The sequence below is a fragment of the Gossypium arboreum genome, chromosome 2 (assembly GCF_025698485.1).
Source record: "Gossypium arboreum isolate Shixiya-1 chromosome 2, ASM2569848v2, whole genome shotgun sequence".
NCBI lineage: Eukaryota > Viridiplantae > Streptophyta > Magnoliopsida > Malvales > Malvaceae > Gossypium > Gossypium arboreum.
This window is the reverse complement of record NC_069071.1, coordinates 106,927,735-106,950,784: the sequence shown is the minus strand read 5'-3', so window position 1 is coordinate 106,950,784 and position 23,050 is coordinate 106,927,735. Positions and strand designations below refer to the sequence as shown.

General features: G+C 30.9%; 3 protein-coding genes across 5 annotated transcripts; 2 read left to right on the top strand and 1 right to left on the bottom strand.

Moving 5' to 3' along the window:
• The first annotated feature begins 2,524 nt into the window (after positions 1-2,524).
• Positions 2,525-6,274, top strand: LOC108460802 (leucine-rich repeat receptor-like serine/threonine-protein kinase BAM2). The gene is made up of 2 exons (XM_017760462.2): positions 2,525-5,695; positions 5,774-6,274. The coding sequence occupies exons 1-2, from the start codon at positions 3,046-3,048 to the stop codon at positions 6,142-6,144; spliced, it is 3,021 nt and encodes a 1,006-aa protein (XP_017615951.1). The 5' UTR covers positions 2,525-3,045; the 3' UTR covers positions 6,145-6,274.
• A 3,657-nt stretch (positions 6,275-9,931) lies between these two features.
• Positions 9,932-13,716, top strand: LOC108464298 (uncharacterized). Of its 2 annotated transcripts, none has more exons than XM_017764534.2 (10): positions 9,932-10,515; positions 10,754-10,810; positions 11,145-11,222; positions 11,329-11,382; positions 11,551-11,630; positions 12,224-12,323; positions 12,411-12,473; positions 12,665-12,949; positions 13,187-13,247; positions 13,376-13,716. In XM_017764534.2, the coding sequence occupies exons 1-10, from the start codon at positions 10,303-10,305 to the stop codon at positions 13,471-13,473; spliced, it is 1,089 nt and encodes a 362-aa protein (XP_017620023.1). In that variant the 5' UTR covers positions 9,932-10,302; the 3' UTR covers positions 13,474-13,716. The 2 variants fall into 2 exon arrangements, with proteins under 2 accessions (XP_017620023.1, XP_017620014.1); XM_017764525.2 differs by having other exon boundaries at positions 11,548-11,630.
• A 1,227-nt stretch (positions 13,717-14,943) lies between these two features.
• LOC108460607 (uncharacterized) lies at positions 14,944-18,847 on the bottom strand. Of its 2 annotated transcripts, none has more exons than XM_053025129.1 (8): positions 18,656-18,847; positions 17,832-18,435; positions 17,666-17,743; positions 16,750-16,993; positions 16,380-16,467; positions 16,125-16,245; positions 15,600-16,004; positions 14,944-15,333 (listed from the first exon to the last, which is right to left on the bottom strand). In XM_053025129.1, the coding sequence occupies exons 2-8, from the start codon at positions 18,429-18,431 to the stop codon at positions 15,139-15,141; spliced, it is 1,731 nt and encodes a 576-aa protein (XP_052881089.1). In that variant the 5' UTR covers positions 18,432-18,435; positions 18,656-18,847; the 3' UTR covers positions 14,944-15,138. The 2 variants fall into 2 exon arrangements, with proteins under 2 accessions (XP_052881089.1, XP_017615660.1); XM_017760171.2 differs by having other exon boundaries at positions 17,832-18,465; positions 18,656-18,844.
• Positions 18,848-23,050: the final 4,203 nt, after the last annotated feature.

Here is a 23,050-nt window from a genome sequence, read left to right as displayed (position 1 = left end):
AAACTCGAAAAACATTAAATGGCTAAATTCACAAATTGGAAATGGTAAGGAATGTTATTAGTTGATAGTATGAAAATGTGCAGAGAGATTAGATTGTGAAGTATAGTGCCGCCGAATAATAAATAAACAAAACATGTAGAATGGAATCAAGTTTGACAAGAAGTCGCAGAGAAAGCAAATGGAACCTGGTTCTATCTTTCAAGATGCTCTGCCACACTTCTATTATGATGCAAAGTCAACTATTATTGCTCCTGCTTTCCATTTTAATCTTCTTTTCCTTATTCTTGCCTGCCTCATCTTATTTTATATATTATTTTGTTTTCCACTATGGTTTTCAGAATGTAACTTTTTTTTTTCCTCAAAGCTGCAAAGATTTTACGTGATTTGAACCCAAATGGTCCCATTTGCCCTGGATTTTGTCAAAAACCAACAACTAATTAACAGGGTTTAGGATTGAAGATCTTAGGATTACTAATCATTTCCCTTTGGTTTAACCAAATGCATAACATGGAGGGTGACCACATGAGCCCTTAAGAGAGGCCAGCCAAAGGGACAGTGACCCTTCAAAGGGGCCACACCTTCCCCATCGATAAGTCAGATAGGGACACCTCAAAAGCTCAAATCGGTTGCCTTATTAACAGTTGCAGTAATCAAGCACAAGTTGGAGCCAGCCAATTAACTATTTTTATGAGAAAGACAGAGAGAGAAATGGAAAACAACAGTCAAAAACAAAACATCAAGTTATTACAAAACAAGAGCACTCTTTCCCATGTAAATGGTATGTCATAGTTTTTTCTTTTTATGAAAGATAACGGTGATATTTGAGTTCAAATTAATACAACAGCAGCACTCTTTTCCATGTGAAGTTGAGGGTCCTAGATTTTTCCTTTTCTTTTCAAGTGGAAGATCAAAAGCAGGTTTATATATTTATATATATATACACACACATTTGCTTTTACTTTTCAGCCCTCTCTTTAAGACTATTCCATCTTCCATTAAAGCTCAAATTTGCACATTAATATATACAGTTGGTCCCAGCTCTGTAGGACAAGTTATCAAGGACATATTGAATTAATATTTTTTTAAATAAAAGATAAGGAAAAAGATTGTTCAAGAATGAAATTCGAGAGAGAAAAAAAAGCTTCCAATGGTTCCTTCCTTTCATGCAAAATAATTATATATTGATCATTCAACAAACATTGTAATGATATATTAATAATCAACATCTTTTTTAATCCTTTCGACCTGCTATGTTGCAGGCACATGTTCCCAACTCAAAGATTGAAAATCTCACTCTACTGCTTCTTATGTAAGATTACCACTAGATTGTCTAAACTCTTCATGGGAATACTCGTTATTTATGCCTTTTAAACTTTAAATCCATTTCTGGTCCAACCATATGAGGAGATTTATGAGGCCGTCACGTTGATATGACAATCGTCAGTGAAGACCCAAGAGTTTAAGACTAACAGAACTTTAATATTTACTGTGAAATCCCCTTTAATTGGGACGTCCATGCATGCATCATTCAAGTTTCTTTTATCTTGCTCGTGCATATTATTGTTGATTGAATTTCTTTGTTGAATTTGGTTATCCGCCAAATTTTTAACTTCTATTAAGATAATTAAGTTATACAAAATGTTAGAATAAATTAAGGTGATGGTTCACTTCATATGCAATGCAGAGAGTTATTAAGGACGAAAGTTTAAGATGGTTAAAATTCATAATTAAACCATTTTTTATATTTATTATACAGGTTAAAATATAAGTTTTTGTACTTTTTAAAAATTAAAAATTTAGTCCTCTATTTTTATTTTCAAGAATTTAGTTCATCTACTTTTCAGATTTTAAAGTTCAAGTTCAATTCTTAACATTATTGAATTTGTCAGTGTATCATTTTTAAATAATAAAAAATACTCACTCAATAGCTATGTAATTAAAACAGCGTTATAATGAACTTAAATATAACAAAATATTAATAATTGAGCTTAAATTTTAAAATCTAAAAATAATACTAAACTCCTAAAAATAAAAATATAAGAAGAGTACTAAAACTTATATAGCCTATTTTAACCTATGATATATAACACTAATAACTTCATGTGCAAGAATCAAGATGATGAAACCAATGTCAAAAAGAATATTTGAGCTCCATTTTCTGATGAGACTGATTTGAAGTTTAGAACCCCTGTACTCATCACAGAAATTATATATAGATTCTGATAATTTACATTTGTTTAATGCTAAAACTAGCAAGAACCCAGATCTGCAACAAATCCAAAGAATAAAAAGTAGTCTGAAATAGTAAGAAATGGAATCTTTTGATCTGAAGATCCTTGCATTGCTGTGGTAAAACCCATGATTTTGAAACATTCTCAAGGCTTTACTATCTAACTACTATTCCACTTATTTCCATTGATAATTGGGATAAACCAAGATGGGATTACATGGTTGTCAATTAATGAAAAGCAACAGGGCAATTGAGCCATTTTAAAATGATTGAAACTTCAATTCTATCATCTCTCATTCAAAGCAATAAAGATCATTGTTTTGATTAAAGCTAAAGGGCATTCTTTTTTTGTCATATAAATAAAGGAAAGAGTGCATCAACTTTACCTCCTTTTTTTTTTGGCTTCCTCTATAATCTCAACTTTAAAATTCTGTTACTGAAACTCCCTTTTTTCCTTCTTTCATTTAAATTTTGTTCCCATTTCATTTTAAAGATTGATTAAGGACAATCAATTTGTAAAACCCTTCAAAACAAATCCCTTGTCTTTCCTTTTTGTTCCACTTTACTTAAAGAAGCATAAGGTAGAGAGATAAGAAGGAATAGCTAACACCTTCCATGACTAGCAGAATTTCAATCTCTCTGAGAGAAAAGAAAGGAAAAGAAAAGAAAAGAGGAAGAGCAAAAAAGGAGAGGCTTAGCTTCTATCTTGTATATCAAGACTCTTTCTATCAACATGTCTGATTCTTTAAGCCTATACACACTTGAAGTTTCTCAGATTCCCTTCACTTTTCCCTGCTTTTCTAGAAAATCTTTTAATGTTGGAAGGCTTAAATCCCTTTGCTTCAACTCCTTCCAAACTCAATCCTCTTGAAACATATTTTCTCAAACCAAACATGTTCCCTCTCATTGTTTTCACATTACTTTCTCATCTAACCATTCCTTCATGTTCTGCTTCATTACATGCCGATTTTCATGTCTTGGTGGCACTTAAGAATGGATTTCAGTTCCCTGAACCCCTGTTAAGCTCATGGAATTCTTCGAATCCGAGTTCGGTTTGTTCCTGGACTGGCATACAATGCTATGGGGGACGAGTTGTTTCATTGGACTTGACAGATATGAATATGTGCGGCTATGTTTCACCTCAGGTTTCAAGGCTTGATAAGCTAACCAACCTCTCCCTTGCTGGCAACAACTTCACTGGCAACATTGAGATTGCCAATATAAGCGACCTTCGGTTTCTCAACATTTCCAACAACCAGTTCAATGGTCACCTGGATTGGAACTATGCAAGCATCAGCAACCTGGAAGTGTTTGATGCTTATAACAACAATTTCACTGCTGTTCTGCCGGTTGGGGTTGTTGGATTGAAGAAACTCAGGTACTTGGATCTTGGTGGCAATTATTTCTATGGCACAATCCCACCAAGCTATGGCACGTTGGTGGGGTTGGAGTATCTTTCACTAGCCGGGAATGATCTTAGTGGGAAAATTCCTGGTGAGTTAGGCAACCTGGTCAACTTGAGAGAGATCTATTTGGGGTATTACAATGTTTTCCAAGGGGGTATCCCTTCAGAGTTGGGTAATTTAGTAAATTTAGTTCACATGGATCTCTCAAGCTGTGAATTGGATGGTCCAATTCCTCACGAGTTGGGGAAGCTGCAGTTGCTTGATACTCTGTACCTCCATATCAATCTACTCTCAGGTCCAATTCCTGAGCAGCTAGGCAACTTGACCAACTTGGTGAACCTTGATCTCTCCCACAATGCACTCAGTGGAGAAATCCCACCTGAGTTCATCAATCTTAAGCAACTCAGGCTTCTCAATCTCTTCATGAACACACTACACGGCTCTATTCCACATCTGGTAGCTGACTTGCCTAATTTAGAAACCTTGGGGCTATGGATGAACAACTTTACTGGTGTGATACCTGAGAATCTCGGTCGAAACGGGAGGCTGCAAGTGCTCGATTTATCGTCCAACAAGCTAACCGGTACGATCCCTCCACACTTGTGTGCTTCGAATGAGTTAAGGATATTGGTCCTGATGAAAAATTTCCTTTTCGGGTCCATTCCTGAAGAACTGGGGAGATGTTACAGTCTCACTAGAGTAAGGTTGGGGCAGAATTACTTGAATGGTACCATTCCAAATGGCTTCATTTACTTGCCCCAACTAAACTTAGCAGAGTTGCACAACAATTACCTTTCGGGAACATTGGCTGAAAATGGTAACATGTCGTCTAAACCTGTTAAGTTAGGCCAGCTCAATTTGTCAAACAATCTCCTTTCAGGTCCATTGCCATCTTCACTTTCCAACTTATCTTCTCTTGAAATCCTTCTACTTAGCGGAAACCAATTCTCGGGTCCTATACCACCTTCTATAGGAGAACTCATGCAAGTTTTGAAGCTTGATGTTAGTAGAAATTCACTTTCTGGTATTATCCCACCAGAGATTGGGAACTGTTTTCATCTCACATACCTTGATATGAGCCTAAATAACCTCTCTGGCTCAATTCCACTTGAGATTTCCGATTTGCATATTCTGAGTTACTTGAATGTATCGAGGAACCATTTAAATGAAGGCATTCCCAAAAGCATTGGATCAATGAAAAGCCTCACCGTTGCCGACTTCTCCTTCAACAATTTCTCTGGGAAGCTTCCGGAGTCCGGCCAGTTTGCCGTCTTTAACGCTTCATCTTTTGCAGGCAATCCTCAACTATGTGGTTCTCTCCTCAACAACCCTTGCAATTTCTCTGCAGTTACAAGCACCCCAAGAAAGGCCCCTAGGGACTTCAAGCTAATATTTGCACTAGGCCTTTTAATATGCTCTCTAATATTTGCCACTGCCGCCATCATCAAGGCCAAGTCATTCAAGAAGAACGGTTCGAATTCTTGGAAGATGACAGCATTCCAAAACCTCGAATTCACCGTTTCCGAAATCCTCGACTGCGTCAAGGATGGCAATGTGATTGGAAGAGGAGGTGCAGGCATTGTTTATCATGGCAAAATGCCTAACGGTATGGAAATCGCGGTAAAAAAGCTTCTCGGCCTTGGCACAAGTCGACACGATCATGGTTTCCGAGCCGAAATCCAAACATTGGGAAACATCAGACACCGAAACATCGTCAGGTTGCTAGCATTTTGCTCCAACAAGGAAACCAATCTCTTGGTCTATGAGTACATGAGAAATGGAAGCCTCGGTGAAGCATTACATGGCAAAAAGAAAGGTGCTTTCCTCGGATGGAACTTGAGGTACAAAATTGCAGTTGAAGCAGCTAAAGGTCTTTGCTATCTTCACCATGATTGTTCTCCACTAATCGTTCACCGAGACGTAAAATCAAATAATATCTTGCTCGATTCAAGCTTCGAAGCACACGTTGCTGATTTCGGATTAGCCAAATTTTTGGTGGACGGAGGTGCATCGGAGTGCATGTCCGCCATTGCAGGATCCTATGGCTACATTGCTCCTGGTATGTACCAAACTTCTCCCCTCTTCATTTAAATAATTATTTTCCCTGACATTAATGCTATTTTCTTTTTAACCTCAGAATATGCATACACATTGAGAGTAGATGAAAAAAGTGATGTGTATAGTTTCGGAGTAGTTCTTTTAGAGATGATCACCGGACGAAAACCGGTGGGTGAATTCGGAGAAGGTGTAGATATAGTACAATGGGCTAAACGATCGACAAATTGTCGAAGAGAAGAAGTTAGTAACATCGTGGATCGGAGGCTAACATCAGTGCCTAAAGACGAAGCAATGCACTTATTGTTTATTGCAATGTTATGCGCACAAGAAAATAGCATAGAACGTCCCACCATGAGAGAGGTAGTTCAAATGCTATCGGAGTTTGCTCGACATTCACTTGACTCCCAATCTTCATCTTCCTCCTCCTCCTTCATTCAAAAAAAATTTTGAAACAAATAAATAAATGAAGAGATTTGAGTTTTAAGCAACTTCTGTATTTTTCCTTTTTACTGGTGTTTTGGGTTTGTTGTTATATAGTTTGCTATTTGCAAAGCATTCATCTCTAATTTTCTTTCATAAATTTTCAGTTTACGTTTAGGGATAACCCAAAAATGATTAGATTTAGGAATAATTGCATCCTTAAAAATGGATCATGTATGCACTCCCGCCCTTTCTTTGTATTATATTCCATATTTAAATGCTACACTTACCAATTCACATCACATTATATCATTTGTGTAAATTATAATATTATTTTTTAAACTACCCTACAAAATGTGAAATATTAATTATTAAATTAATTTATTTTAATGTTAAAATTGTTAAAATTTTATTTTTATAATATTATATTTATCTTTACTCTACTTTAAATTATAAAAATAAGTTAAATAAATCTTACGGAATAAAATCATAACTTATATGAAAATTGCTTAATTCTTATTTCTTAGTTACTTTTGGGCTTAATTTTTTTTTAACTTTTATTATTGAATCTTTCTATTTTAATATGGAATTTGTGTTTATGATAACCTATGCCATGTATAAACTATGTCACATAGGCTCCTCTTGTTATAATATATATATGATTTAATTTTTTATATATTTTATTATTATATAATATTTAAATTAGAAGCCTTTATAAAAAAATGGAAATAATTTTATTTGAATAGCCTAAAATTTTGACATGTGTACATGTTGGAAAATATGGCATCACATGTATAATAATAGTAATTACATATTATTATTTACTTTCATAAATTATTAGCTCAAATTAAGAGTGATCTAATTTGGTTAAGCTTTATTAGGCTTTAGTTATTAAATAAAATATGGGTCAAATATGTGTAGATACTCTAAGAGACTTGTTCACGGTCCAAAGGTCCACCTAAAAAATTAGAGAGTTTAAGTAAAAATATAGACTCGAAAAATAGACTTGGACAAAAAAAGGCCCGTTTAGAAAATGGTTCAGGCCTTGGATAAGGCTTTTTTTGCCCGAGCCCAACCTGGCCCAAATATGTAAAAATGACAGTTGCTTTTTTTTACTATTTTTTTATTGTTTTGTTATTATTTTCTTGTTAATTTTATTACTATTTTAGAGGCATTTCCTTGTTAAGTTGCACATATTTTAATGTTATTTAAGTATACATTTTTTTTAATTTTGGCTGCGCCTATTTCTCGATCCTGGTAAATGGGCCTAAAATTTTGGTCGAGCCCAGCCTAACCCGACCCGACCCATGAACACCTATATACTCTAGTAACTAATTTCTAATTACTGATGAGCTGATTAAAAATTAAGTTAATGTTCCATCTTTAGAAAAGATAAAGTTATCTTCTTGGAATTACTTGTGTGTTAATTTGGAAGATTAAGACCATAAAATTCAAAGATTTCAAGAAATCGATAGATTCAAATACACTTCCACATCTAATTTTATTTATGATTTGTTTTTAATAACCCGACATGATAGATCTGATTTATTATGTTTTATATTAGATTTTATTTTACGGTTCTAACAGTACAACCTAATAAATTCGATAATGGCAAGTCTTAAGCTGATCAACTAAGACTTTTATCACATTAGGCAGTCGTGAAACCTATTTCTGCTACATTCTATATCGAGATTAATAGTTGCACCATGGAAGTTTTGTTCCAAACATGCACTTTGGATCTCAGTAATAAGAATGGTGGACATCTATCATGGAGGATTTGGATTTGCAGTTCCATAAGAAGTTGTTGATGTTGGGAAAGTTGGATGTACAGAAACTTTTTGGAAGAGAAGAGGTTGAAAAAAGCTTTTAGAAGAAGGAAATTAGGGCTTTTTTATCAAAATAACCCAAATAATTTAATTAAGTATCAAAATGACCCACTTTTTTAATTAAACACGAAAATGACCCTAAATCTATTGTAAAAGTTGGTGAAACCAAATTATATGGTGCCACCAACTTGCCACGTCAACAGGGAGCATAAAAAAATCAATTTTTTGGTGGAGCCATATAGAATGGCGCCACCTATATAAATACAAGGGAAATACTGCAATTTTTAAAAAAATAAGAGACTTCAAAACAAATTTTTCATTTTTTGGTGGAGCCAATTTAAATAGCGCCACCACACGCTGCTTCTGATTTTTTTACTCTTTTTTTTTACTTTTGTCTTTTTTTTTAATTTTTTTAAGTTTTATATTTTTTCTTATTTTATTTTGTTTATTTTGTTTATTTATTTTATTTATTTCTTGTTATTAATTTTAAAAATTTGATATGTATATTTGAAATGTTTTATAATATATATTTTTAAAATTTTAAATATTATTTTAAAATTATTTTTAAAATTTTAAATATATATTTTTGAAATTGTTTCTTATAAATTTTAAAAATATATTTTTGAAAGTAATTTTCTAAATTGTAAATATTATTTTTAAATATTAAGTATATTTTTAATAATATTTAAACATTAAAATTTTAAAATTTTAAAAGGTTTAAATATCTTTAAAATATCAATTTTACATAGAATTTTTAAATTATTATTTTAATTATTTTTAAAGATATTTAACCATTTTAAGTTTTTTATTAAAATTTTATTTAAAATTTTGAATGTTTAAATGTTTTATATTATTAAAAATAAAACAAATAATAAATTTGAAAGATCATACCTTTTAAATGTTTAAATGTTTCATATTATTAAAATATATATTTAATTTTTTAAAAATAATATTTAAAATTTTAAAAATTAATTTAAAATATATATATTTAAAATTTAAAAAATTTAAAATAATATTTAAAATTTTAAAAATATATATTATAAAACATTTCAAATATACATTTCAAATTTTTAAAATTAATAACAAAAATAAAATAAATAAATAAACAAAATAAAATAAGAAAAATATAAAACTTAAAAAAAAAAAATAAAAGAAAAGACAAATGTTTAAAAAAGTAAAAAAAAATTAGAAGCAGCATGTTAGGTATAGGTATAGTGGCCACATTTAAATTGGCTCCACCAGAAAATAAAAAATTATTTTGAAGTCCTCTATTTTTCTAAAAATTATAATATTTCCCTTGTATTTATAGAGGTGGCACCATCTATATGGCTCCACTAAAAAATTAGCGCCATATAATTTGGCTTCACCAACTTTTACTGTAGATTTAAGGTCATTTTCGTGTTTAATAAAAAAATTGTGTCATTTTAATACTTAATTAAATTATTTAAGTTATTTTGATAAAAAGCGGAAATTGAAGATTGTGAGAGAAAAAACAAAGTTCAAGTGAAAAGAGGAAAAGAAAAAGAAAAACTACTATTATCCATCAGGTCAATTTGTTATTATACCATTAAAGATAATTAACAATTTATTGATTATAATATAATAAAGTGATAATGCAACTTTTTCTTAAAATTTGATATCCTTTTCCAATTGTTTAATGATATATTAGTAATTTTTCTATTTCATTCATATATTATTTGAAAATTTTTTAATCTTAACTTTGAATTTAAAATTTTAAATTTTAAATATGAACTCAAACTCAAATTCTTAATCCTAAATTTTAAACTTGATTTTTAATTTATGATTTAATATTTGAATTTAAAGTTCGAATTTGAGATTTTATGTTCAAATTCAAAGCTTAGGTTTCAAATTTAGTATTGATTTAAGCTCGAGTTTAATTTTAAAATTTAGAATTCTAAGTTAAAAGAAAATATGTATGAAATAAAAATAATTACTGAAATATTATAAATACCTGGAAAGAGACTGGATTATGTAACAGTCAGCTTATGTAGTTCCCAATTGAAAATCACCTCAAACATGGATGACTCACTTGAGTGATAGGGACTATTATTCCTGCCAAGGATTTGTAGTGAAAGGGCAATCATGATTTTTTTTTTTCTTCACCAGGTATTCGTATGCACAATCGAGTAAACAATATAGGTGAGTTTAAATTAGGGTCAAGCCAATAACAAAAGATAGCAGTAAGTTAAACCTGCCATTTTTGTACCAAAAGGAAGCTGCTATTTGGGAACAGTATAAATACCGTCCAAAGTCACTGAAAACCCTTTTTAAAACCCACAACTCTACCATCTCGGGCTGTTGTTTGGACGCTGAGAAACTGAGGGAAAAAAGACTAAATGAAATGACGGGAAGTCCCACTGAATCCAGGCCTTCTAAAATACTTAAAACCCAAGATCACAACGACCAAGATAAAGAAGATAAACAACTACAAGACTTAAGCATGAGCAAAAACCCTAGAATCCAGCGCTATTTAGTAGCTATTGAGTACATCGGAACTCGCTTCTCTGGCTCGCAGCAGCAGCCCAATTGCCGCACAGTCGTTGGCGTATTAGAGGTAGTACCTTGGTCTCTGTTTTCTTTTTAATTGCGAATCTGAAATGAAAAAGGAAGGCTCTAACATTTCGCATTTTGCAATGGCATTCTGTTTACAAATTGTATTATCATCGATATAGCACCTTAAGATTTATGTTTTCTTGGATTTGGTGCCTTTGTTTCGTTCTATTGCAACGGTAAACAAATTCTGGTTGAGATAACAATTAGGTATTGTAAATTTTGATGCTTTGGTTTTGTAGGAGGCTTTTCATAAATTTATAGGTCAGCCGGTTTCGATCTTTTGTTCAAGTCGAACTGTAAGTCTTCATCCTTTTGCTTACTACACTGTTATTATATTCTTTAATCATCTTCTCCATTACTAGTTAGTAACATTTAATTTAAGGACTACTTTCATGGATTAAGGGATGCACTGACATTTTGGTTAAACTAAGGGTGTGGGATTTTTCAAATAGTCTTTATGAAGTCAATCGGTACTGTTACTAAGAAGCTCACATAGTTATAGATATACAATCAACTTTAATTTGCTTGAATTGGACAAATAGTTCCATTGCCACTATCCAATCTGCTACTGGAAAACTATTTTATGAGAATGTCATATAGATTTTTAGTTTTTCTTTTCTCCGATTCCAGGATGCTGGTGTACATGCCTTATCAAATGTTTGCCATGTAGATGTGGAACGCATAAGCAAAAGAAAGCCTGGTGAAGTGGTGAGTATTTACACATAATATTTACTTATTGGAGTATTCTGCGAGTAACTTAATTTTAAATAAGTTTATGACTGCTGCACAATTACTTCTCATGCTAAAAATGCAGTTACCGCCTCATGAACCAGCTGTTGTTAGAAGAGCTGTGAACCATTTCTTACAGGTGTATTTTCTAACGATCTTTCTAGTTTATGCATTAGGATGTATAAGTTGACTTCTTGTCATCAACCTGGGATTACCAACTTTGTTCTTTAAAAAAAACATTTTTACCTTGATTATGTTGGTGTTGTGTATCTAATAACACATTGTTTAATTTGGTTTACCTTAGAAGAATGAGGGTGATATTTCAGTGATCGATGTCCGATGTGTTCCAAATGATTTTCATGCAAGATTTAAAGCTCAGGAGCGCACGTAGGTTTTTTTTTATCTTCATTTCTCTATGTGGAGACTCTAACCATGTGGCTCAGCCGATAAATACTTTTGGTGCTATAATTCTCTGTTGGATGTTAAATGTTACTTCTGGAACCTTTCAAGTTTAACCTTTTCCCCAATTACACGGAATCATGATTAATTAGAATGCAAATCAGCTCTTGGCTTTATTGGACCTTGGCACTTGAGGAGTTGGGCAAGTATAACATTATATGAAAGGAACAAGCTGCTGCATGTTAGGATTCAAATTATTCTGTCACCTTGTCTTCATATGCTAAGCATTTTTTGTGAATTCATTCTTTTAAATAGTAATTCTTGACCACAATATGTTCTTTATAGAATTTTCCCACCTCTAAGAGGTGCAGCTAGTACAATTTAAGCAGATTTCACCCGATATTTTAGGTACCCTATTTATCTAATGCTATATGCAAGAAGACCCCTTGGAACAATTTAGACGCACATTGATGATTTTTTATGGTGCTCTAAAAGTGCAAGACAGTGATTTTGATTTCTTGTATTTCATAAATTGAACTGTATAAGATAGACATCTCAATTTGTGAGAAATAATCTTGTAGGTACTTTTACCGCTTGGTTTCTGGCTCTGAACCTTTGTCTACCTTTGAAAAAGAGCGGGCATGGCATGTACCAGAGAAACTAGATCTATATGCAATGCAGGTGGGTCTGTTTTTTAATTGTGTACCCCCAATTTGATTTAATTATTGATTTACTCCAAAAATGAGAACTTAATTGATATACTTGTAGGAAGCATGCAAAGTTCTTGTTGGACATCATGATTTTAGTTCCTTCAGGGCAGCAGGTTGCCAGGTGGTTACTTTTCTCATGTGCATAAAGTATCATTATCATATGTGTTACAGGGCTTTACATGTAGATGTACACATACACGCATGTGGATGCCTACATGACATAATCACACAAACATTATTTCCAAACAGCTGAGAATCTTTTTTTTCCATCTTCCTAGTTTTCTTGACTACCCAAAGATGATGTGTGTTTAGGCAAACTCACCAATCAGAACTTTAGATGAACTCCACGTCTGTGAGGTACCTGCAACTCCTTATTTCCCATCAATCACAGAGAGGGAACAGAATAATTCAAGCTTGAAAGATTCTCTTACATGCTCTGTTAAGCCTGAGGTTGGGCTCCCCATTAATTCATTCTCCAATACTGACGATATGGTAGACACGAATAATGGTAAAAGTAATCTAGAAGAATTTGGAATAAGGAGGAGGCATCGCAGCTATATGGTAACAGCACGGGCACGCTCCTTTCTTTACCACCAGGTTTCAGTTATTGCCTTTTTTATATATGATTTTGATGACCCATCTGTTAGTTGTTAAGTTCACTACTTTGTGCAACAATTTTCAACCCAGTCCAAGGGAGACAACAATTGAATAACATTCATCTCTATTTGATGTGTCCTTCGTCTTATTGATAAATAATCTTTGTAGGACATTAGCTGTTCAATCATTCATAAATACATGTATAATATGTCAAATCTTCTGCTGGATTTCATGCAGGTCAGACTGCTTGTTGGTGTTCTCAAATGTGTTGGCACCGGAGAGTTGATGACTTCTGATGGTATTTTTTTCATTTTATGTTCACTTTCGTGTGCATGCAGACAATTGTTTATTCTAATCGAGTTTTTTAACCCCTTTTTTTCTTTTCCGGGACGTTATTCATGCATTGAATGGAATGAATTATTTCAGTGGAAAGAATTCTGAATGCAAAAACAGTGACTGCCGCAAGTCCAATGGCCCCTGCATGTGGTTTATACCTTGGACGTGTGAAGTATGACCTACCATGATCATGAGATGCTCAAGATGTTGTTTCCTACTACATGAGCCTCTACTTTGGTCCAGGGACGGATTCTAAAATGGGGCCTATTTCTTCCCCAAAACTATTACGAATGCAGTAATTTTAAATGTCTTTATTGAAATTTCAGTCGTATTATAAGAAGTCACAAGACTATTTGGATAGGTAGTTCATCACTCTTTCAAGAAAGTACATTTCCAAGAAATTTCTGGTAATGGAGTTAAATACTTGAACATTCTTTTCTCTTTATTTTTTGTATTTTTTTGGTCAACAAATTAAACATTCAAAGCATACTTCAGGCAAGCAATCTCCTGCCTTAACCAAGGAGCAAACATTATTTACATGCAAGGATATGCAATTTATTAGTCCTAATTAATTTTTATATTTTAATTTTGTTAACTTAATTTTAGTTTTGATCTAAACAATAATAGTTAAATCTATTAGGTCAAATTTTGTTACTGTTTTGTATTATGGCGTAAATTGTAAATTTCTTTTTCAAGTTGATCTTTCGAGATCATTTACACTTCAAATTTTGAAAATAGTCTAAACTCAAATAGTAGTTGTTGAATGGATTAACTAAAATAATAATGGTTTTTGTGCAAATATCAAGTAGAAATGACAAATAGTTCGAAAATTTAACGGTTTGATCATAATTTTAATTTTTTAAAAACACTGGAATTAAAAATAATTAAATTAGAATATATTATTAAATTCACAATTTACGTATAATACAAATGCTAATAGTAAAATTTTGACAAAAATTTATATACAATAAAAGACATGAACACAATATATATATCTTTAAAAATTACAAAAACAACACCATAAACAAAATATGATGTATCTAAGAATTAGTCTTAAATGCATTAACTAATGGCAATATGACATAATATCTAATGATGAAACCTCAACATTAGGCCTGTTAATCAAGGGTGCTCACCATATCCCAAGGCCATAATAAGATTGTGCTTGCGTTATAATTTAAATGAATGCTTGTGAATTTGAAATTATATTGTATAAAAAATTAATTATATAAATATAAGTTTCTAACGGAAAAATAAAATCATTAATGGTCTTGAAGAAAAGAAGGAATAACTTTATTTAGGACTAAAGATAATGTTTTAGAAGTTGTTATTCACCTTAATGAGGTGTGAGATTGTAATTTACTAACATTGTATATCATATTTAATAATTTTTATATTTGTGGTAAACAGCCACAACAATATTTGACAATTGTGGGGCTAAAGTTTGATGAGATGAACTAAAAACACACCTATATTTGATCCATACATTTTTTTTCTCAAAGCAAGACTCCAAAACATTAATAGACATGAAAACTAATACCATAGTTCTCCACTCCTCACCTGGAATTCTTATTTTAAACATAAAAAAGTAGGTGAACAAAATGATTTTAACACTTTATCAAGAATGAAAGACTATAGTTATATGATAAAAGGAGGAATTAAAGGAAGGATACTTAGATTAGAGAAGTAAGCCACAAATGTAGATCAGATCTAGTGTCAGAGCATTCTGTGTGCTTAGCATCTAATAATTTACAACGGTATTATGTAAATCACCTATTTCACCTAGACAGATTTTTCCAGGGTTATGTCAAAAACCTCTTGACAAAAGAAAGAACCGCAAGAAATCTCATAATCTACTTCATGAATGACTCGATAGCTGAATGAACTAGACTAGTTTGAGAATCCCGATTTGGAACCAATGAATGACTGCCACTCCAAACAGACTTCTTATTGTCAGGAAAGAGAACTCCACATAATTTAAGAAGCATGGGATTCTCGAAGCAGAAGCTCTCCAACATTTTAGACCTTTGTTGCCTTTCTTGAGCCTCCTGTAATTACATGAACACCATTAACTCTGTGCATGACCAAAATACATAGTAGCATGTCATAGAAATGCAAAATAGAAACCTTTGAACTCTTAAAACATCACTATGCCAAGAACTTTACAAGATATTTAAACCATGTTCCAAGAATAAAGTTTGTGCAATGGAGGAGGAACAGAATAGATTATTTCATTTTAGAAATCAGAGTAAATGCAAATGATGCAAAAAGAAAAGGTGGGGAGGGAAAAAAGGGAAATGGGGGACACAAATACCTTGTATCTCTGTTGTTGAACTGCTTTACTTTCTTCTTCGTTTTGTGTTATAATTCCTTTCTGGTTTTGGACTACTGCACTGGACTTATCCACTGTTTCAGGCTGAGATTTTCTACCGCGCTCCTCTGACAAGCTATCTCTGAACTGTGATTGCTCTTTCGTTTGACCTTCATCTTTGTTAATAGTCTTTATATCATTTTCTTCCTCATCCTCCTCTTCCTCTTCTTCCCCATCATCTTCCTCCTCCTCATGCCTCTCCTCCATACGGCTATACTGATGCTCAGACACCTCCCCTTTCACCTTTTCTCCTTCACCTTCCACCTCAGCATCTGCATATGGGTCTACTGATTCATCCATATTTAACGATGAATCTTCACCATAAGGACTACCAACAGGTGAAGATTCCTACAATCAAGAAACAGAAAAGAGAAGTCAATCTTCTGTTAGAATATTAAAAGTAATTCTTTTGCCGATCAATTTAGCCTTAAACCTAAGCATTAGTCCAATAAATTAGCAGCAACTTACCTCTTGCTGGAGATCCAGGACTCCAGAATGACCTTTAGCCATTCTAGCATTTGCCTCACGCTCTCTCTTGCGTCGCTTCAAGACGCAAATAGCACATAAGCAATCACTTTTATGGCGCCTTCTGCAAAATGAAGGATGAAAAGCAAATACAGAAAATATATGTTTTGTTTAAAAAAAAAGTTTAATGCGGATGAAACTTTCCAGAAAGCACCATCGTGCAGAAGAGAGAAAGAGGAAAACCCCATGACAACATACCCGTGTTTTCGATTTTTCAGTTTTGATTGACCAGATTTTATCTGCATTTTCCCCTGGCTGGAATCCTCAACATCACCGCCTTCAGCACCTGATACAAAGGAAATAAAAACTTCTAGTACGGTACCAAAAAATCCTCAGCTCCACATAGGAAAACAATTTTTATGAGAAAAATGACCAATATTACGAGGATTTGTCTTTAACACAAGGATCAGAAAGGCAAATAGCTTCATAGATGGGATAAAGAATACTCATAATTTTAAAAACCTTACTCAGAAACTAAAAATGACAGATGCATAAGCAAATTCAGTATTAAAAATAAAAAGGAAAATGCATCAATTGCTAGGTAGCACAAGTCAGCATCAATCCTCACCATTTGCTCCTTTTGAATGTTCAGTGTATAATCCTGCTGCTGTCCAATACTTCATGAAATTCTTCTTCACTCGTCTCATTAGGTCCAAGATTGCATCACCTTTGTTGTTGTACTTGCAACAATTATCCCAAATGTACTGTACATCCTTAAACACATCTTCTGAATCCATGTACTTGTCCCCACTTTCAAGATTGTTGCATATAGTTCCAAAATCCATTGGTGTGTCTATGATATCAAAATAGTCCTTCATTTTGATACAGAAAAGAAATAAAGAAATAAACATATCTTGGTAGACCTAAGAAATAGGAATGAGAAAGCTATATGGCATACAGCAAGACATAAATATATCATCCAAGTCTGCAGAACAACAAATAGAAAAGGCATTGGCTTCCCCACAACAAAACTCTCTTCGGAAGTGTTTGGGAACTAGGATTTGGATTTCAAAAATATTGTAAATTGAGTGGTAAACTATCTAGAAACGTCACATTCATGATCATTTCTAAAATCCATGGATTTTTTAGATGCCTATTTAGTAATGAAATTGAAATTTTCAAAATCTTTTTGGATTTGATAAATCCATGTTTTTATACTTTGCTGATATACTTTATATTGAATCTCAACTAATTTGTCTATAACATAAGCATTTCATTCTTACAATTTACATAATAAATGAAATCCAAATCCAAATTCTGAAATCCATGTTCCCAAACGGAGCATTAAGATATTAACTAACTCCTTAAGGAGAACAATACCAATAGCAATAATACTACAAATGCATTGATCATCAAGACCTGAAGAAATAATTAATTATCTACCATCTAAAGACCTCTTGAATAATACAAAGAATAAACTGCTGAAAAAGCCGGAAAACTTTAATATCCTTAGGCTATAAATATAGCTTGTTATTCACACTTACAGGTATCCCCAGAGCTTCAGGGTTAACAGGCTCATTGAAGGGAGCAGCTGCTTCCATTTTCATCACTTTCTTTATCATCTAGGAAGAGCAAACAACAAACCACAATGAAAAGATGAGACAAAACAAAATAAATGCTAATGGAAACAAAGTTAAACCTCCAACATACCGTCAGAGCAGAATCTAATTCTTGCTTATTATACCGAGAACCCAAACGAGGCATCTTTGCTTCTTTCTGGAGAGAAGACTCACGTTCTTCTCCTATAACATTACCACTCTTATCAGCATTTGAACCAGCCAACATCCTAGATGACTTAATCTTGATACTTCCAGCTTTCCTTGACACGCTACTAGAAACACCCATTTTCATCTCTGCAGATGAATTAGCACTGTCTTCCATTTTCTCATAAACCCCACCTTGTCTCTCAAACCCTACTTGTGGACTACTCTTATCGGTATCACTATGCGAAGGGACATCAGATTCCAACACTTTTGATGATGTCTTGAGCTTCACCTTAACACGACCAACGGACTTACCAACGGCCTTATCCACAGAGCTATCAGGATTTACGCTGGTGACATTGAATGCCGGATCGGTTCTGGTAGATGAAGGAGTATCAACTTCCATCCCAGATTCATAATCATCATTAACAGAATTATCATCAGTATTTACACTCGCAACATTGCCAGTAGCCTCATTGGGAGCCACCAAAGCAGCAGCATTGGCTTTAGCTTTATTTCCTTTCTTATGCCCTCTCTTTCGTTTCATTTGTCTAAACAAAAATTCAGTCTTTTCTTACACACTACAACCAATCATAAAATAACAGAAAATTAAGTTAAAAGCATTTCCACCAATCCAAAGATAACTTGTATTTTCTAAAAAAATTGAAATTACACAGAAACCCAATTCCCAAAAACCCTAGAAAGTTCGGATGTTTTGTCAAAAAGTGTAACTTTCAGAGACAGAGAGAGAGAGAGTGTGTGTTAGGTTACCTTTTGTTTGTGAGAGTAATCAACGAACGAATGTTAGGTATTTGGGTCGGAGATTTTCTAACGGAGCCAGGATTTTATTTGATTTTGAGTTTCCAAAGTTCTTCCTTCGATTTTCCTCTGTAAACTGCTTCCCGCAACAAAATAAATCAGATTCGCTGAACCACGACGTCGTATTTATATTTTAGATTTAAGTACCCTATCTATATTGTATAGCACATGGGTGGGAAAAATTATACTGGAAAAATTATACTAACACATTTATAAAATGTTTTGAAAAAGTTATATATATTTTTTATTTAAATGAATCATGTAAAATATTTTATATTATTTTGTAGATTTCTTACAAATATTTCATAAAAGTCATTTTCAATTAAATAAACATACATTTAAGATTTTTTCATTGTTTAATTGAATTTATTTTTATCTATAATTTTATATTTTATATTGTTTTTGCATATTTTTAAAATATTATGTTAAATTCAGATTCATTACAACGTCATTTTTAATTACATGATTATCAAGTGAGTATTTTTATTTAAAAGTGTGACATCAACAAAATTGACACAAAAAATATAACGATGTCAACAATTAGACTTTATTTTCAAATTTGAAAAGTAAAAGGACTAAATTCTTGAAAATAAAAGTACAAAGACTAAGTTGCAAATCAGTAAAGTGTACATAGACTTATAACATATTTTAACCTTTATACTATAAAATATTTATTATTAAAATATTAATATTGAATATTTTAATAATATATGAATAATATTATTTAAAATTATTATTTTTAAAATTTATTAAAATAAATTTTAAATATTAAATAATTTATAAATTATATTTATTATATTAATAATTTACTATATGATTAAATATGTATGTTTAATACGATTGAAAAATATAATATTTTAATATTTTAAATATTTAAAAATAAAAATAAAATGTATTATCAATATAATAATATTAAGCTTAAGTAAAATTATCTATAAATGAGCTCTTTTTCGGAAATTGACTTACGTTTTTTAAAAGGGTAAGTCATTTTACAAGAAAAAGGGCTTATTTGACATTGACCTGTAAGTCATTTTCCGTTGACCAAACTGTTTTCTGTGAAGCAAACACAGAAAAATGCAGAAAACATTTTCTGTAAAACCTTTTACATGTAAACAAACGGACCCTAAATATATCAAATAGAAATTCTATCACATGTGTATGCGTGTTGAAATTACATACTTATAATACATATATTAATTTAAAATTAACATTCAATAAATAATGAAACATATTATTTGGAAGTAATTAATAATAACACATTAAATATTTACAATATTAAAATAAAAAATAGATTAAAAGCGATGGAGTTAATAAAGTATGTATAATACAATTAAAATATAAATATTAAATTATAATAAAGCTTTGGTTTAATGGTAAATAGGGCAAAGTTAGAAATTTTTACCATTTAATAACCTATATCTTTATAATTTTAAAGGATTAAATCAATTTTTATCATTTTTAGGATTTAAGTGCATTTTACCATTATTAATTTAAAATTTTATAAATTATAAATAGGCTTAAATAAAAAATTTCCATTTTAAGGGAGCCGGGCCTTGCCAACCTCCTAACTTTGCTACTGATAGGAAAGTTAATGTTTTATCTATATTTATAGATATAATATATATAAAAGTATGGGTTGAGAAAAACTTTTGAAAATATACTTTATTTTCTATCATATTACTAAATTCACATCAAAAATAATTACAGTATTTAATTTAGAATTATTAGTTTAAAAGTCAAAATAAAATAGAAGTTGTGATAATTATACATTTAAAAATAATTATAATTTAATAAAAATTGTGATAATTACAGTTTTAAAAATAATTAGAATTTAAATTACAATTATTAGTTAAAAAGAGTTGTGCTAATTTTTAAATAAAGTTCTTACTTAAATAGAACTCTAAGTATAAACTTTTGAATTGGCGACTATACCCTTTATTTTTCATCATATTATTTTGAATAAGGTTACTTTGCATTAATTACCAAAAGTAAAACTATTTTGTATGTTTAATATGATAAAAGTGCTTTAAATATTATTTGAAAATTTTCTATTATAATATTTATTTTGATAAGTTAATATGTTTTAATTATATTCAATAATTCAAATAAGAAATATTATTTTAAATTAATTATTGTAATTAAAATATAATATTTAAAACTAATTAAATATTAAATACGTAACATCACATGTAATACATATGACATTAGAAACAGTTAATATAAATAGGACAGGTTCAAATTCAATCAAATACAAATTTTAATTTATTTTAATTATTGTATCAACCAAACTTTTTCCGATTATGATCTTACTACTTTTCAAACATATTTTTCTTCAAATATACATCTCACCGAAAGCATAAGCCTCATTAACAATACCATATAGCTTAAAATAAAAATAAAAAATAGATTCAGATTCAAACACGCCTAAAGTTTCAAGTTGGTGGTGAATCTATGGAGCTTTGACATATTCGCACTTGAAATTTCTTCATAGGCAACCTTTAAAATGTTATAGGCTTCTCTTATAGATGCTTCGAAATTTCTCTAGATCAACTCTATTGAAGATAACATATAAGGTTTTTAAATAGTAATTTGTTGATTTATCTTCCTTTCTAGTCCAAGTAGTTTCAGGTTTGGGGTCTTCTCAATTGTTTATAGTGGTTCTCCTCTTATTACAATTGCTTTTCATGCCCTTTTATCAATAGATTTGATAAAAGTTTTCATTTTAGCTTACCAATAAAAGCAGTTTGACCTGTCTAGGAATAATGGTCTAGTTGTTGATCCTCCTCCTTTATACCTTCCATGTGAATTGGTCAGACATAGGATCTGCATCAAATATGTTATGATTTCACTCTAATACTAGTTGAATGTATGTCTGGGTAGGTTGTGGGATGAGTTGTGGACACAATTACTAAAATAATCGCAAAAAATTTAAAAGATAAAAAAATTATTTTATATAATTCGAACTTAATCTACTTCTATAAGGCCTTACTTAGAAAATAAATACACTAAAATTTACTCTGTATAAAAAACTCAATGATTTAAACCCAACTCCTTCACTCAACTTACAACCTTGTCTTTGTACATCTTAATTTATCTCTCACATGTTGCTATCTCAATCACTTACCAAATGTTATCTAACATCACCTTTATTGAGCCATCCTAAGTTTAATATCTATATTTTTTTTATCAAATTTATATCTTATCTTTAATTTCAAATACACTCCCAAATTAAAATGTCATTCTTTCCTCCTTATCTGTATTTCAAGATAATGCCAAAATCTTCAAATAACTTGAGACTTTTTTTCATCTTCCGTTCTTTGAATAAAATGTTTTCCTTATGTCAATATTTGATGAGTCTTTAAATGTTCATATACCCTAGTTTGAGTAGATATTCTGTAATGACCCAAAATTCATGGGCATCAGAAAAGTGCAAAATCGGACCTCCGTTTTAGTAAAATGGGTTTGTAAATAATTATTAGAAATATTTATGAGACTGGTGGTGTGCCTAATTAGGTTCTAATTAGGTGAATTTAGCTTAATTAGGAGTAATTAAGAAAAAGGACTAAAGTGAATTAGGGTAAAAGTTGAATTGTAGATTAAAAGAAAATGAAAAGGATCAAAATAAAAAATAAACCATTTAGCATAAGTTGAGGCGGCAAACAAAACAAAAATCTAAGATTTTTGTTTGTTTAATTAATATAAATAAATAAATTAGTTATAAATTTAATTATGTTAAATTATAATAATTATGTTATAATCATATTATATTATATTATATTATATTATATTATGAAATAAATAAAATAAGGACAAGTAGATGATGATGATAATATACAATTGTAAAAATATATGTGTGCACAATTGTAATACATATATTTGTTATTAAATAGATATTTATTATTATTTAATTGATATTAAACTATAAATTAAATTAAATAGTTGACAAATGTAGGGTGATGTTAAAACACGTGTTTAATAAATATATGTAAACATTTGTAATATAATTATTTATTTACTTATATCTTAAGCTAAAGATATTTATTATAATAATTATTATTAAATTAATTTATTATAAATATATGAATTGAATTAAATTAAAGCCAAGTGTATGTTGATAAAAATATACCAATGTAATAATAGTATTTATATATTTGTAATATATTAATTTAATTACTTTTTAAGTAAATAGATATTATATTATATTATATTATATTATATTATTATTATTGTTGTTGTTGTTGTTGTTGTTGTTGTTGTTGTTGTTGTTGTTAACTAATATATATAAAATAAAGTAAAATAAAAAAAAGAAACAAACAAAACAAAGAAGGAAAGAAAGAGAGAGCAATT